The sequence below is a fragment of the Exophiala oligosperma genome (assembly GCF_000835515.1).
Source record: "Exophiala oligosperma strain CBS 72588 unplaced genomic scaffold supercont1.9, whole genome shotgun sequence".
Lineage (NCBI taxonomy): Eukaryota > Fungi > Ascomycota > Eurotiomycetes > Chaetothyriales > Herpotrichiellaceae > Exophiala > Exophiala oligosperma.
Genome location: NW_015622826.1, coordinates 856850 through 871849, shown reverse-complemented (window position 1 = coordinate 871849; position 15000 = coordinate 856850). Strand labels below are relative to the sequence as shown.

The following is a 15000-nucleotide window of genomic DNA, read 5'->3' as shown; positions in this document are numbered from 1 at the left end:
TCACCATCGTGGTTCCGCTTCCGCGAAGTGATCCAAATATATATTCTGCGAATGCATATCGTGTTCCTCGTGACGGGTCCAGTTTCGAAATCTCCGCCGCGAATCACCCACAAGACCTGCCGATATTTCCCGTTCGCTTCAAAACAAACATCCTGGCTAGCGAGTCAGGCAACTGCAGATCAAAGGCTGCTTTGATTGTAGTGAGTGTGTCACGAGAGACCCAACGGCTAACAAGGCTTTGGTGCTGGGTGGTTCGCCCGGCGCCTTTTACAACACAGCCGCGTCTTAAATTGCACGTGGACCAATGAGCCTAGGCATGGCCCTCGCCAGCCCGCGCAACGATTCCACCAAATCTCCATTATTGCAGTGCCGGGGGGTTCTCCAGGGGAGGTAGACCCAGTTAGCACCCATCAAGGACGCCATGGGGAACAGCATCCCCATGTCTGCACTGCCACCCACTTATTAGAAGTGAGGCTGCTCCGCCGAGTACTGGTACCTCGTGCTTCCTCGCTCATGCCCGTTCGCACTCAGAGACAGGCCTCACTTCTTCGTCAGGGCACACTGAGCGGAAGCCTGATGATCCTAGACCAACACCCGTAACTAAAGGCGGTATCATTTCTGCCAGAACTCGAGATTCTTTCTTGAAACATCATCAAAGATTCTATGGCGGCGCGAACTGTCCAGGAAACTTTACTGCAATGGATCCTTTCTCAATCACATTAGGAGCTCTACAGATCGCCGGCGCATGCGCACAGGTCACGATAACGATCATCAAATGGGTAGGAGAGGTCAGGACAGTCGATGCACGAATCTCATGCTTCTGTGACGAAGTGACAGCCCTTCAGACTACATATGAAGGCCTTGAACGAAGCTTGTCGTCTCCTTTGATGGCAGAGGCTGCTCGTGTGGCTAGCAAAACCTCAGATGGGTCGCACCTCTGGCGCCAGATCAAAGAAACCCTGGACGATTCCAAGCGGACGATTCAGCGAGTCAATGATGTCCTCGACAACATTGTTCGTACGTCTGGCTTTGGACGGAAATTCAAGGCACAACTGCAGGAATCATTGTCTTCTGGCGAGCTCTCCCGGCTTCGGCAACGTATTCAGATTTTCAATACCGCCCTTTCCCTGCCCATACAGATGGTTTGCGTCATGCTGCAGCTTGAGCAAAGGGATCTCACCAGTGATCACCAAGCCTCACTAGATGCGAAGCTGACGGGTTTAGAGAAGTCTGTGAGGGACCTTGTCCGAAGTCTTGGCCCGCGGTCGCGCTCGCAATCCCTCTCCAGTGCTACACTTGTCGCCACAGAGCCTGAGGCGCTGATGCCCGACGACGATATCGATACATATATCAAATTTGCAAAGAAGTTCCTGGCTACTGCATCTGCTGCTGCCAGTACTAGATCCTCTTTGAGTACAGTCTCACCAGTAATGGAGCCAGATATCCTCCTTGATCGAAGAAAACCATCCATACCCGACCTTCCACAGCCACTGACCGAAAGAGAAAGACTAGCACAGTGGATTCCCGAGCCAGGTCTGGCGACAGATATAAGCCGCAGTCGACACTCGAATAAGCTTCAGCATGGCTCAATATCGGATGATGCTGTTCTCGATGCCGAAGATGATACAGAGATCACCTTTATGAGAACGAAGCGACATCTCAACCTTGGGCAAGAGCGGGTGGAAAAGGGAAACCATGCCGGAGCTGAGACGCACTTCCGAAAAGCCATTACCCTGATGGAAAAGCACGACTTTGACGGGAGGATATCGTTGCATCCAGCAGACGTTGTCTTAATGCTGGCTGACACATGTGTCAAACAGGAAAAGCTTGACGAAGCTATAAGCCTGCTGAAACCCGTAGCTGGTATGCGCGAGGATATATTCCCAGCTACAACGGAGGCGACAGAAGCTAAAACAAGATTGCCATCGCCCCCTTATCAACAAGTCGACAAGTTCCAGGCTCTGGCCGCAAGTCATATGCTGGGTCAAGTTTTTATGCTCAAGTCAGACTACGACTCGGCCGAAGACCACGCACTGAAAGCATTCATGGAACGAAGAAAAGAGCTCGGTCCACAAGATGCAAAGACTTTGGAATCAGTGCAATTGGTCATAGACATTTATCGAGCTCAAGGCGATGAGGAGGAAGCCGAAGGATACGAAGTGTTCCTTCTACCTCCGGAGAAGCCCCCCAGAAATCTGCCTCGCGAGCCGTCGACCTCTTCTTTCGAGGAACCGCTGCTGGTACAGAAGACGATCGCATTTGAGAGCAAGGCTCCACCCGTGCAGCCACAGACCAACCACCGCAATAGTCGTTCCAGTTTCGCGCAGCGGCTTCGACACCTCGGACGATCACCTCAGTCTTCGTACACCCAATCTCCTCCAGCTGTAGACCTTCACAGGCTATCGATATCGAGGTCTACGACACTGAACGACAACCTGCAGGATATCGATGCCGACCAATCTCGTATCGACTGCTTGAGGAGCTTCAGTTCGCCTTCGGACTCCTCCACTCACGACCGAAGCATGTCAATCTACGACGATGACTCTGTCAACACTCCCTCCACCGGCATCATCGAGCGATCGAGCCGGACCATCGAGCCTACCTTCCTGGCCATCTCGCAGTTGTGTGCGGAGAAGAAGGTCGATCGCGCCGCCAAAGTAGCGCTGCAATTTCTAGACACTTACCACTCCAACGTCATGGTGATCCGCAAGATGGAAATGGAGAAGAACATCCGCCGTGGTAGCGGACAGGGCCTGGCCCGGACGGGTCGTGGCTATGCGCCCTTGCATTTCTTCTGCGAACTAAAGGAGGAGCACGCAGAAGAGGTGCACTTGCTGATCCGACAAGGAGTCAACGTCAACGCCGTTGCTTATCAAGCTGGCTACACCGAGTCCAATCCTAAAAACGCGTTTACGGCGCTACAAGCTGCCACCGACCGGGGTTACTCGACCATCACCTCCCTCTTACTCGCTTGTAAAGGTATCAGGACGGAAGTCCGGAACACGGACGGCCTGACACCGCTCATGGTCGCATGCCGACGTGGCCATTATCCCATCGTCAAACAATTGCTCGGCTTTCCCCTTCCCACCGAGTTTCCGCATTGGCATGGGAATACCCTGCTCCACGATGCAGCTCGACGCTGCGACCCGAGACTGGTAGAAATGCTGATCGATTTCCACCCCGACCTCGATGCTCGAGATACATTCGGCAAGACGGCCTTGATGCACGCGCTCACGTTGGACGATGTCATCGACGAAGCGGAACGGAAGAAGAGAGATAGAGGCAGGTGCAAGACGGTGAAAGTACTGCTCGAGGCAGGGGCAGATCCAACGCTTAGGGACAATCGTACGAACCTAGGTATTAGGGATTCTGCGGCAAAGTCAAAGGATCCAGATTTATTGGCGTTGCTTGATCGCGTTCCCAGGATGGGTGTGAGTGAATTGCTGGCTTGATTTCCTTTTTCTGCGTATTGTGAGATACCTATTAGGGAGCATACGATTATGGCTTGTGATGTTCTGAATGTGTGAAATATGATGTTGAGGATCAGACATTTCGTAACAGCTAGGTAGATACCACCAGCACTCGGTATGAGCTATCTATCTGAGGTTCGGGGTGCACTACCTTATATATGGTACTATGTATTGAGTGACCTCTAGAGATATTTGTTTTGCACAGCCACATTTCTTCAGCCACATTCTTCTCCTGTGCGCCACAGTTACGTCATCTAACTCAATGGTGTTTCTTTTTGCCCAGTTTGTTTCATCATGCGCCCGTCACCTGCTTCCCAGGCATAAATAAAGACCTGGCCTTTGCTATCATACTATCGCATCCCATCTCGTTGTACTCTCAAACCTCCAAAGAGACTACTGGACATCAACTGATCACCACCACTTCTTCGAATCGATCATATCGCTGTGAAAAGAGCAACAAACCATCACCATGTCGGACGCAGCTCCCGCCCTCTTAATCGTCCTCATCACCATACTTCTCCCTCCCGTGGGTGTCGCCATGGTCGCTGGATGCGGATTTGATCTCTTTGTCAACATCTGTCTGACCCTTCTCGGTTACATCCCGGGCCACATCCACGCCTTTTACATCGAATACGTCTACTTTGACCGTCGCGACCGCGCGAGACACGGACAGCTCACCGGTCGTCCAGCGCCAGGCGTCTACTCTGATCGGGTCCAGAGCGGCGGCATTCAAGGCTACGGGACTATCTAGGAGAGGTCCCGAGGTGGAAAGAAGAAGAAGACGACGACGACGGGAAATGAAATCGCGGTTGAGGGGCCGCCTTTGCCAACAAACTAGAATCGATAAGATCGTGCGAGGCTCAAATGCATCTCAAAATGACACGCAGCTAACTAGTGCTGCTATGACGGCGTGGACGGCGTTTCGGTTTGGAAGGAGACGACAGGAGAATGGACGATGGAAAATTCAACCACTCTAGTCCAAAGCCTTGTATTCGGTGCAAGACGGGCAAAGCTCGGGCTGGCATGTAAATCTTAAGAGAGAGTTGGGAGCATGGGTCCAACAGTTGTATCCATTGATGGGTTTCAAGAGAGGAGAAAATTACAAGAAAAATTCCAGACGAGTGTGATCTTTTGTGTGTATAGTAGTATAGTAAGCTTTGAAGTGCCGGTCGACTAGTAATGTGTAGATAATTAGGCAAGAAAGAATTCATTGGGTGGTCATTCCGTCTTCCGTATCTAGTCCTCGTAGTAAGCATAGTGAGGGACGATGAGTTACTCGTCCTCGTAATAGATGCATCTGGAGTTCCAAGGGTGAGGTAAGGCTTCGCTCCATCAGGCGGAACGAACGCACCACAACAAACCACCAGGTGGAGGAGGAGGGACATGGTCAAGGCTGGCAGTGATTTCATCCTTCGAGACGCTGATCCAATTGATTCTCTACGAACTTTGGAACTACTGCACATACATACGACAGGGCAAGGACTCCATCAGATCTTTCAGGGGCAAAAAATCAACTTCGTGGGCCCGTCGAAGCTCCTCAGACACCAATGATCACGCCAATCTCGGGCCCGCTCACCGAGAGACGATTGGTATGAGATGTGGCGCAGAGTTACGCTGTACCACCAGCATGTCTCAAATTTCTATCGTAAGGTTTGTGAAGTCGACCACTTTACTATACGGTTCGGAGGAGTTGGGCCAAGTCAGTGATTGAAGGGATATCAAGAAGCTGACAGTTTTTCATCCGACAAAATCATCTTCTTTTTCTTCTTTTCCTATCTTTTTTTCACCTTTTGAATTTTGACGCGGACGGCATTTCAGACTCAAGTTTGAGGCCATGCTCTCAAGTCGCCCGCCGCCTTCATCACCACCTGATTGAGATTTATTTCTCTTTTCCAGCCTCTCGACGATCACAACAACAACAATTAACGATAACGAACTCGGATCAGAGCTCAGTTTCTCGCGCGCGGTTTCCGTCTGGCACGACCTGTCCATGTCGCGCCCGGACCTTGTTGAACTCTCTAGTCCTTCTTATTACTCAAACCCATATCTCTCTAGTTCTGGTGGCTATGGCTCCAGGAGCGGTCACCATTCGCCAGCCAGGTCATTCGGCTTCGGTCGAAAAGCTGCATCCGTCGTATACGACCCTATCCTCACGCCACAAGATGAATACGACAGCCGAGGGTTGAGACCAGGTTTCGATCGCCCTCCACCCGCATCTACCGACCTTGGAACGGGCAGGGTTGGCAAGTTCGGGGTGGACTTGATCTTGGAAGTCGCCCTCTGCACATTCGCTGTGGGTGCTGCTGTTCCGTTCATCTGGTTGGCAGTGGTGGTTTCAAAGTACGACGGTGACCCAGTGACGGAGCACAAAACGAACTATGTCCGACAAGCCACGAGCACGGTACGCATCTCCATCATCACGACCGTGTACGGAGTCCGGATTTGATAAATTGACCCGACTGACTTAATCCTTTGTTTGTCTAGATTTCTACTTTGTTCACCATCCTCTTTGCCGCTGTCCTCGGATCGACACTGAAACGTTTCGCAACATGGCGCTTGGAAAAGGGGATCCGGCTTGGCCTGTTGGAGCAAATCATGCAGAGCAGGACCGTGTTCTCGGCCTTCACGACTCAACTGTCTTTGCGAAATGTCAATGTCATGTCCCTCGTGCTGCTGGTGTGCTGGACGTGCTCGCCTCTGGGCTCCCAGGCGTCGCTGCGCCTGTTCTCGACTGGCATCGATCTGAAGACGAGCAGCGGTCTGGTCGACTATCCCGACACCATAACCAATCAAGTCTTTGACGGCGTGTCCAGCGTCGACTCACTCCTGACGGCTCTCAAACCTACTTACATCAGCTCCATATTGGCTTCGAACGCCATGAAGTCCGGCACGATGGACCTCTGGGGCAACGTCAGAATTCCCTGGCTCGACGGAACCCTACCCCAAACCCAAGACGGCTGGACCGATCTTTCCAACATTAACATCCCGGAGGGCATGTACTCTTCTCTGGTCGGTCTGCCGGTTGCGTCGCTGGCGAACCGCAATTCTACGTTCGGCGTCGAAACCACGTACATGAGCCTCGACTGCAAGACGTCGCAGCCCGACGAACTCGTCGACATCAACTACAACGTGACGGCGGGCAACGGCACGTTCCTCGGCGCCAACGCCACGAGCCTCGAGACGGCCGAAGTCATCTACCCCTTTTGGCGTGTGGCCATGGACCAATTCGTCAACAACAACCTCTACTTTTACGGTTATCCGGAACTTTTGGTCAACGTGACGGACAACGACCTCCCACAGGCGACCTTTTTGTTCCAGACACGCGGGCCGTGGGTGGCGCGTTGCAAAATCAACCAGATGTATGTCGAGAGCAACGTATCGTGCCGGACAACGACGAGGCATTCGAGTGTATCGTCGTCGTCGTCGTCGTCGTCAGACCTCAATGACGAGGGCGGCAACACTCTTCTGCCAAGCTGCGCGGTCGTGGCACAACGCAAATCCGTGAGGCACCACTCCCCTTCCACGGTCACGACTTTTAGTTTTCCGACCACGTTTGACATGATGGCTTCGCACTGGATCATGGCGACCGACCCGCTCTTGAGTTCGGCTTACTCCAGCCTGAGCGAGTACTACCTGCAAAACACTTCGGCTGGATTCATCCTCAGTGGCAACAGTCGTAACTACGCGGATTACACCAACGTGTCCGACACGGAATTTTCGCACCGCCTCGCCCAACTCGCCAACACTTGGGTGTTGGCCGCTCAGGTCTCGGCCGACACCATGTCATTTCCGGACCTGAACCGCCGCCAGGTGGGTGTGATCTACACCGACGCAGAGGCCGTGTACGTCGTTTCGAGGCCCTGGCTGGCAGTCTACTGCACCTGCACGGCCGTCATGGTTCTCGCGGCCCTCGTCGGCATAGCCTGCGTCATCAACACCACCGTCCCGGACGTGTTAGGGTATTCTTCCACCCTCACTCGCGATAGTAGGTTCTTTGACTTCGCAAGAGGGGGGAGTACTCTAGACGGTATCACTCGTACCAAATTGTTGAGTCATGTACGATTGAAAATGGGCGAGACTCGAGCAAAACCAAGCCCAAACGATGATGACCAATACGACGACCCTCGGTCAGGCGGAACAGGAGTAGGGGGATCAGGAGCAAGTGACTCTCACTCTCAATTTCGGAATGACTTTGTCAATGACTTTACTTATAATCCTACCCCTGACAGATCTGCTGGCAAGGCGTCATCGTCACTCGCAATTGCTCCGCCAGAGTATCTGACAGGCTCGCCAAAAAGGGGCATGCTTTATTCTTGACGGTGCACATGTACCCGTACTGTTGTCCATGAAGGACGAGAGCCTGAAAAGAAAAAAAAACCATGGCTTTTGGAATCCAAAGTTATAACGTCGCAGATTGCTGCCTAATAATTGCATTACACTACATTGAAACGAAATGAACTGAACGAGATAAAATAAAGGGCGGGGTCCTGGAAACAAATATATAGAGTCATTTGTACAGTACAGTATACTATAATATTTGTTCACCTAATCACTTCTGCTCGTTTCAAGGAGTCAACGCAACGAGTATGCTCCGAGAACCCGAGGTTGAAGTTCGTCATGAAAACAACTCGAATCGAGTGGTGATGCCAGGTGAGGCGGCCAAGAATTGAGCTGGCTGGTGGTGGTGGTATAAGTCCTATAGTTTGCGGTCGACCAAGATCGTGGTCTCAGCCAGGGCCAAATGCATCCCCATAGACATCCCATAGTACAATGAAACCAGGTGGTGTGCTGGACATCTGGAGCAAGGTAAGGTAGAATCTATCTATCTACCTTCAGGTATCTTACTCTACGGAGTACGAGTCCGAAGTATTTAAACGGTCACGTGGGTACCGTCTTGGCGTAGCGACGCGCGCCTCTTCGTGGAACGCGTTTTCGCGTCTCTACAATTCCCAGCATTCACCAGGGTTGCTAGGCACGCCGCTCCTCAACTGCATATGCATTCACTGCCTCCCTTTGTAGGAGATTCGATATAACGACTCTTGTACTCCTTTGTCTTTGTATCAAATTGTTGTACGGCACTATGGAACCTCAACCTTCCACCATGGCGTGCGTGCCTTCCCATCCACCTCCGCACCTCACACCTTCCAAGAAACGAAAATACGAGGGCGACTTCGTCGACGCCCCTTCCTCCACATCACCACCATTAGACTTCCAAAGCACTCCTGTGACTCGCTCACGTTCTGTTTCCCCTGCCCTCAGCACCGCCAGCACGCCTTTGACTGAGTTGGGGTCCACCCCTGTTATAAGTCCTTCCAAACCCGAGATGGCACCCTCCGATTCCAAGAAACGCAAACTCACCTTTGCTGAACGTGAAGTCGAGAGAGCACTGAAGAGGCAGGAGAAAGAAGAAAAGGAACGACAAAAGGCGGAGTCGAAAGCCAAGAAGGAAGAAGAGAAGAAGCAGAAAGAGGTAGAAAAGAAACGTAGGGAAGAAGAGAAGAAGCAAAAAGACGAAGAAAAGAAGCGGAAGGAAGAGGAGAAGAAGGCCAAAGATGCCGTCAAGGAGGAGAAACAGCGTCAGAAAGACGCCATCAAGGCCGAGAAGGAAGCAGAGAAAGGACGAAAAGCTGCCGAGGCCTTGAAGAAGGAGAGAGTATGCTACCCTTGAATTTGTCTAGAACCAAAGCTAACTTGCCCAGTCACAAATGCGTATTGGCGCTTTCTTTGGCCGTCCAGCTGCAGCATCTACGCCTCCTGACAGTGCAGATGATGTCTCAATGGGAACGCGGAGTCGACGATCTTCAGTTGCCTCGCTCGATATGGCACCACCACTCATCGAAACCAAGATTCGTGAACCAGCAAATCCAGAATTCAACAAGTGGATTCTGCCGTTCTTTGTCAGTGAAAACATGGAACTGGCCCCATTCAATCGCTTCCACAAGTCAACAACCGATGCCAATCTACCTCTCAATCAGGGCATTACACCAGACAAGGTCAACAAGCAATTCCGCAAACGTAGACGGGCCGCACAAATCAAGCCTGTCAGAGCGATTTTGGAGGAAATGAATGACTCGGCAGAAACAGCCTCTGCTCTTTCGGACTCCAAGGACCCCTTCACGACGATCCCAACTAAATACCTCTACTTCCATCAAGATGTTCGGCCAGCATACCAGGGGACTTATACAAGAGTTGTCTCGCCTCGAACTAGTCGCAAGATTGCCGTCAACCCGACTCATCGGGGTTTGCCAAACACAGATTATGACTACGACAGCGAGGCTGAATGGCAAGAACCTGAAGAGGGCGATGTGGACCTAATGGACGAGGATGAGAAGTCCGAAGATGAAGATGCAGATGAAGAGATGGACGATTTTCTTGACGACGAAAACGACATGTTGAAGCGACAGACGGTATCTGAAATGGAGCCCAAATCGAGTGGATTGTGCTGGCAAGGCACGCACATATCACCGAAAGAAGGACTCGACCTCTCAGTCTATCGGATCGATGTCTTGCACGATTCAACCACGTTTCCCATTGATCCGTTCTCGACAAAGCACTGGTCTGATGTAGGCAAGCCGTCACCTAGCAAACGGGAGAAAACTCATACGATGAATACACAAACGCCGATGCAGCCTCCGAGGCTGCCACTGATGGCGGTTGACCCTAATAGTGGAAACTTGACTCTATCTTCAGTTCAACCGGACAACACGCACGACCACGCTGGAAAGAAACTAGCACATGCCAAAGCCAAATCTGACAAACCGATCAAATTGATTGATACAAACCTGTTGCCAGCATTCAAAAGTGCCGTATCAGGAAGTACCCTGACGAAGATCGGCTTGGTAGAAGTGCTGAAACAGCAATTCCCCAAATGTGCCAAAGATGCCATTAAGAACACTCTCGAGTCTGTTGCCACCAGGCAAGGAACGAAAGAGGCAGAGAAGAAGTGGGTCTTGACCGACTAGGAGAAGCTGTGATGGCACTCTTCGGCGAGATGAGCATGAAGACCTTGTTAAATATCATGTGGAGGACCACAAAATGGCAGACACTTGTCCTGAGGATGCTCAACACTACACGATGTAATTGCAAGCAGTATCGATACGAGAACAGCGAGATTACAGTATGGTGCCTCACTTTATAGAAGAGCTTATGCCTCACTCCATAACTTAATCGATTAACGACATTGCCCTGTTCAAGATCTAGCCTGTTGGCAGCATCCTAGTTCAACCACTGCCAGGTGTATATACTACATTGGCACACAGAGGGCTGTCGGAGATGTCCATTAATTATTACCCTCGTACTGGATCGTCGTAACGGGCATTGAGACATCATTGGCCAAGGCGTAGCGGCGTTCCCCAGCAGCGTACTTCATACTTGGGGGGAGTCCGATCGAGCATTCTGTTGACTGATGCGGACACACCTTGAGTATATAGGACATTCTGGCAGCAAAGGGCATTTCGAAAAGGGCGATTGTTGCATCTTCAGTGGTATCCATTCGTACCTGCGATCAACCTATTCGGATATAATCCACTCCCCCCCAATTCCATCTCTTGAGCAAACTTGTCTGGATACGGAGAAAGCACGACTTTTTCTGTGAATCAAGAACATCTCATACATCGTCACGAGCAGAAAGTGATCAAGATGGGCGATGCCGGCCCTTCTTCTCCTTCGCTGTTGACAGGCCGAGCGGGCCTCCCGTCAGCCAACCCGACCGAATCATTTTGGCAGACATCACACCCAAATGCGCTGGCGGACCACCGCTCGACGGCCGCTCTCCCTGACGGTGCCGACGTCGTGGTCATCGGGACGGGCATCTCGGGGACTTTTGCCACGCATGAGCTACTCACCAGGGCGGCGGCCGCCGCAGCGACTGACACGGACCACGCAGCTCTTGATGTCGTGGTCCTCGAAGCCCGCACGACGTGTTCGGCCGCCACGGGCCGCAACGGCGGACACTGTCAGCCCCTGGTGCACGCGGAGCGGTCGGCCATCATCGACTTTGAGATGCGCAACTACGAGCACATCCGGGAACTGGTCGAGCGGCACGACGTGCCGTGCGACTTTCGTCGGATCCCGGGCGTCTTGGGGTTCTGGAACAGGACGTACTTTGACGAGGCCAAGGCCGCGTTGGACTCCGCTCTCGTCACGGCCGAGCACAGGAGCCTGGTCAAGGTGGTGGAGGGGCCTGAGGAACTCGAAAGGCTCAGGTTGACGGGAGGCGTGGTGGGGGCCATCGTCCAGACCGTCGCGGCGAGTTTGAGTCCTTACAAGCTCATGGTTTGGCTTTGGGACCGGATGGTCCAAGAATATGAGAGGGAGAAGAAGAGTGAAGAAGGAGGAGGAGGAGGAGGTGGAGCAAGGTCCCCGACAAAACAGGTGACTCTGAATTTGCAGACCAACACGCCCGTCACGAGCATCGAAAAAGTGCAAGGAGGGGACGGCGGGGTCGGGTGGACGGTCAAGACGGGCAGGGGGAATGTGCGAGCGAAACATGTCGTCCTCGCCACGAACGGATACACGTCGCACCTGGTGCCGGAGTTTGAGGGCCTGATCTCGCCCGTGCAAGCTCAGATGTCGGCGTTGTTACCCCCGGACGGTTCGCCATTCAGAGAGCACTTGATGCCCGTGAGTTACGGGATGATGGGAGTCGAGGGTCAAGACAGGGTCATGAGTGATTACCTTGTCCAGAATCCGATTTTGCCACCATCAGGTGAGGACGTGGTCGCGGTCGGACGCGGCGGACACCTCATGTTTGGAGGCGGACGAGCGCAGGCCAGGGGACACGGGGTGGGCGTGAGTGACGACGACTATGTCGATGCCGACGCAGAGATTTATCTGAGGAGTTTACCCGAACGGTTGAACCTGGTGGAGGCCGATGCGTCGACGGCGGCGGGCACGAGCAAGGGCGGACTGCTGGACATCGCGGCCTCCTGGACGGGGATCATCGGGAGCTCGGCGGATGGCCATCCTTGGGTCGGAGGTGTGCCGGGCCAGGATGGTCTGTTCGTGGCGGCCGGCTACAGCGGTCATGGCATGACGAACGCCGCACTGTGCGGCAGACACGTTGCGCAGTTGGCGCTGACGAGCTTGAACGAGGGACGAGACTGGAAGGCTCTGCAGGCCCAAGGGGTGGAACTCGCCGAGCAAGGCAACGGTGGTGGTGGTGGTGTGCCGAGGGAGTACGTGATCACTCAACAAAGGATGGATGCAGCTCGGGGACCAAGGCACTGAGTGGTGGTGTACGGCAAGCCTGTAGAATGCCTATAGACATTAGATACTGCGAGCTATCATATCATCTTCCACCTCCATCTCTGGCAAGGTCACCACCACCACCACCATTCAGCCGTTCTATTTCCTTTTCTCGCATTGTACTCAGCCGTCCATATGTCAATGGTAACGCGCCCCTTGGTCTGTAGAAGCTAATCCCGTAGGCGAAAATGACAAAGATCGCCCAGGCAGCCGTGAGGTATGCCGTCTGTGGCGCCCGCATCGCCATGCCCTGAGCATAATCCACACTCAGACATATCGCAAAGAACCAATGTAGGACGGGTTTGAACAACAACAAAACAGCATTCGGCGGCGATCGGAGCGGTGCCATGACGGAACTGAGCGACGACCAACTTGTGCTTCCGCAAGCTGAAGATTTCTGCCACGTGGCCTCGTCACGCAGCATGAGGACTTGGAGCTCGGCGCTGTGGAGGCCGATGGTGACGAGGGACTGGAGAACGACGTAGAGCAGGAGAATCCCGAAAAGATTGGATTCGGACACGTAGTCGGGGCCCAAGGTGCCGCCGCGGTTTTCGTACACCTCGTTGTGGACCTTGAAGAACTTGAGAAAGATGGTCATCGTGTTGGGATCCTCGTCGTCGTCGCCGTTGGTCGAGGTGGGAAAGAATGCCCAGCTGCCACGCGGCTGATTGCGGATACCGTAGGGGATGAGCAGAGCCGTCCAGACCATGAATGCGAGGAACACAACCGTCACGATGGCAAGGGCAAGACGCACCCTAGGGTGCGAGGCGTAGGGAGACCGTCTCTTGTCGGAGCGCGAAGGTCTCGCTTCAGATGTCCCGGATTGGGCAATCAGCTCATCACCGCGCAATCCGAACGCTGCCAGAGTCGTGAGTGGACTCGAATCCCAACTGGCGAATGTCTGGCTTTGCAGACACCATATCGACAGAGCGCATTGAATTAGTATTGCGAAGCCCAGACTCAAAGGTCCAACACGACTGAAGTTTGCGTCGTGGCTATGTTTTTCCCATTCATCGGCCAATGATCCCAGAGCTTCCGCCCGGATCACATAAGTGTTGCGCACGACAACGACGGACGCAGCTCCGTAACAGAACGACAGTGTGATGAAATAAGCAATGTTGGCCAGGAGTCCGTTTGCAGGGGTTTCTTTGGCCACCGTGAGGAGACGGAGACTGCTATTGAAGTCGAGTCTACCTTCGTGGTAGAGTGCCCATCTCAGTGAAAGACTATGTATCTGTTCGAATGATGCTGGGTTAGAAGGTGAAAATCGCATTGGGCAGTTCGAGTAACCTCCAGAAATCAAATGGGTCTGCTCCAGGCGTAAGAGGGCACCGAGAACTGAGCCATATACAATACTTACATAGCCATTGATTTCCGTCACAATGAGCACTGCAAAGTCGATGCCGAGGGTGAGCAGCTCCAAGCCTACTGGTGAAAATGCAATGACATCGTCTTCGCCGTTGAATCTGTGCGGTACAATGCAACCCAGGAGAAAGAAAATGACTCCAACCAAGACGCTGAAGCCTAAGCCAACCAAGCAAACCTTCCTTGTACCTGAGCCCTTCTCGTATGTCACTTCAGTCGTCGTCTGCAATGCCTGTTGGCCGATATTTGTCATTTCATGATATTCGGCTTGTGAGTGCATTGTTCTGGAGTCAAGGAGCCTGAATGATGGAATTTCATGGGGAGCCAGGCCGATGTATTCGTGAACTCTTCACGAGCGGACCACTCTTGTAAGTCCAAATTATGTGGGAAAGAAAGGTCCATGTAATCTGGTGCCTTCGAAAAGACCAATTCCGGAGTTGACTGTGCTAGCATTCAGCATGATCTGGGGTCGAAGTGGGAAGCTAGCTGCTAGAGCGCCTCGGGAGGGATATCCCAGGGCAGACTTTCAAAATGTGGTGAGTACCCATGGTGATTTGGGAAGTAGGCGTCACACTTGTAGTACGTGGGTGACATCGCGTCTGCAGAAAGACCAGGGTTGTGAAACCTGTGCCAAAGACCATTCGAAGCTTATGAGCCGGAAATGATACACGATCGTACTCGCAGAGTGGGTGGCCTTCACCTTGTTCTTCGTTTTGAGCCTCACCGGTTTTAATTCTATATCGACATTCGACAATTGTCGGAGACCCTAAAACACGAGATGCAGAGTACATGGCGACAATTTGTCCTACGCTCTTAGAGGGCTGTATTGGCCTTGGATGAGGTAAGGAAGAATTGCATGATCTTATTCATGCTTCACCGTATAGAAATGTACTGTAGCCGCCAAGACTCCCGATATGCA

At 52.7% G+C, this 15000-nt stretch overlaps 4 protein-coding genes across 4 annotated transcripts; 3 read left to right on the top strand and 1 right to left on the bottom strand.

The window, feature by feature from the left end:
- Window positions 1-698: 698 nt before the first annotated feature.
- PV06_08894 (uncharacterized protein) lies at window positions 699-4221 on the top strand (the record flags this gene model as incomplete). The annotated part of the gene is made up of 2 exons (XM_016410277.1): window positions 699-3345; window positions 3923-4221. The coding sequence occupies 2 exons, from the start codon at window positions 699-701 to the stop codon at window positions 4219-4221; spliced, it is 2946 nt and encodes a 981-aa protein (XP_016259299.1).
- A 744-nt stretch (window positions 4222-4965) lies between these two features.
- Window positions 4966-8015, top strand: PV06_08893 (uncharacterized protein). Its single transcript, XM_016410276.1, has 2 exons — window positions 4966-5871; window positions 5955-8015. Exons 1-2 carry the CDS (start codon window positions 5461-5463, stop codon window positions 7785-7787), a joined length of 2244 nt encoding a protein of 747 aa, XP_016259298.1. The 5' UTR covers window positions 4966-5460; the 3' UTR covers window positions 7788-8015.
- Window positions 8016-8571: 556 nt separating this feature from the next.
- Window positions 8572-10432, top strand: PV06_08892 (uncharacterized protein; the record flags this gene model as incomplete). Its single annotated transcript, XM_016410275.1, has 2 exons — window positions 8572-9123; window positions 9170-10432. 2 exons carry the CDS (start codon window positions 8572-8574, stop codon window positions 10430-10432), a joined length of 1815 nt encoding a protein of 604 aa, XP_016259297.1.
- A 2327-nt stretch (window positions 10433-12759) lies between these two features.
- PV06_08891 (uncharacterized protein) lies at window positions 12760-14361 on the bottom strand (the record flags this gene model as incomplete). The annotated part of the gene is made up of 2 exons (XM_016410274.1): window positions 12760-13950; window positions 14077-14361. 2 exons carry the CDS (start codon window positions 14359-14361, stop codon window positions 12760-12762), a joined length of 1476 nt encoding a protein of 491 aa, XP_016259296.1.
- Window positions 14362-15000: the final 639 nt, after the last annotated feature.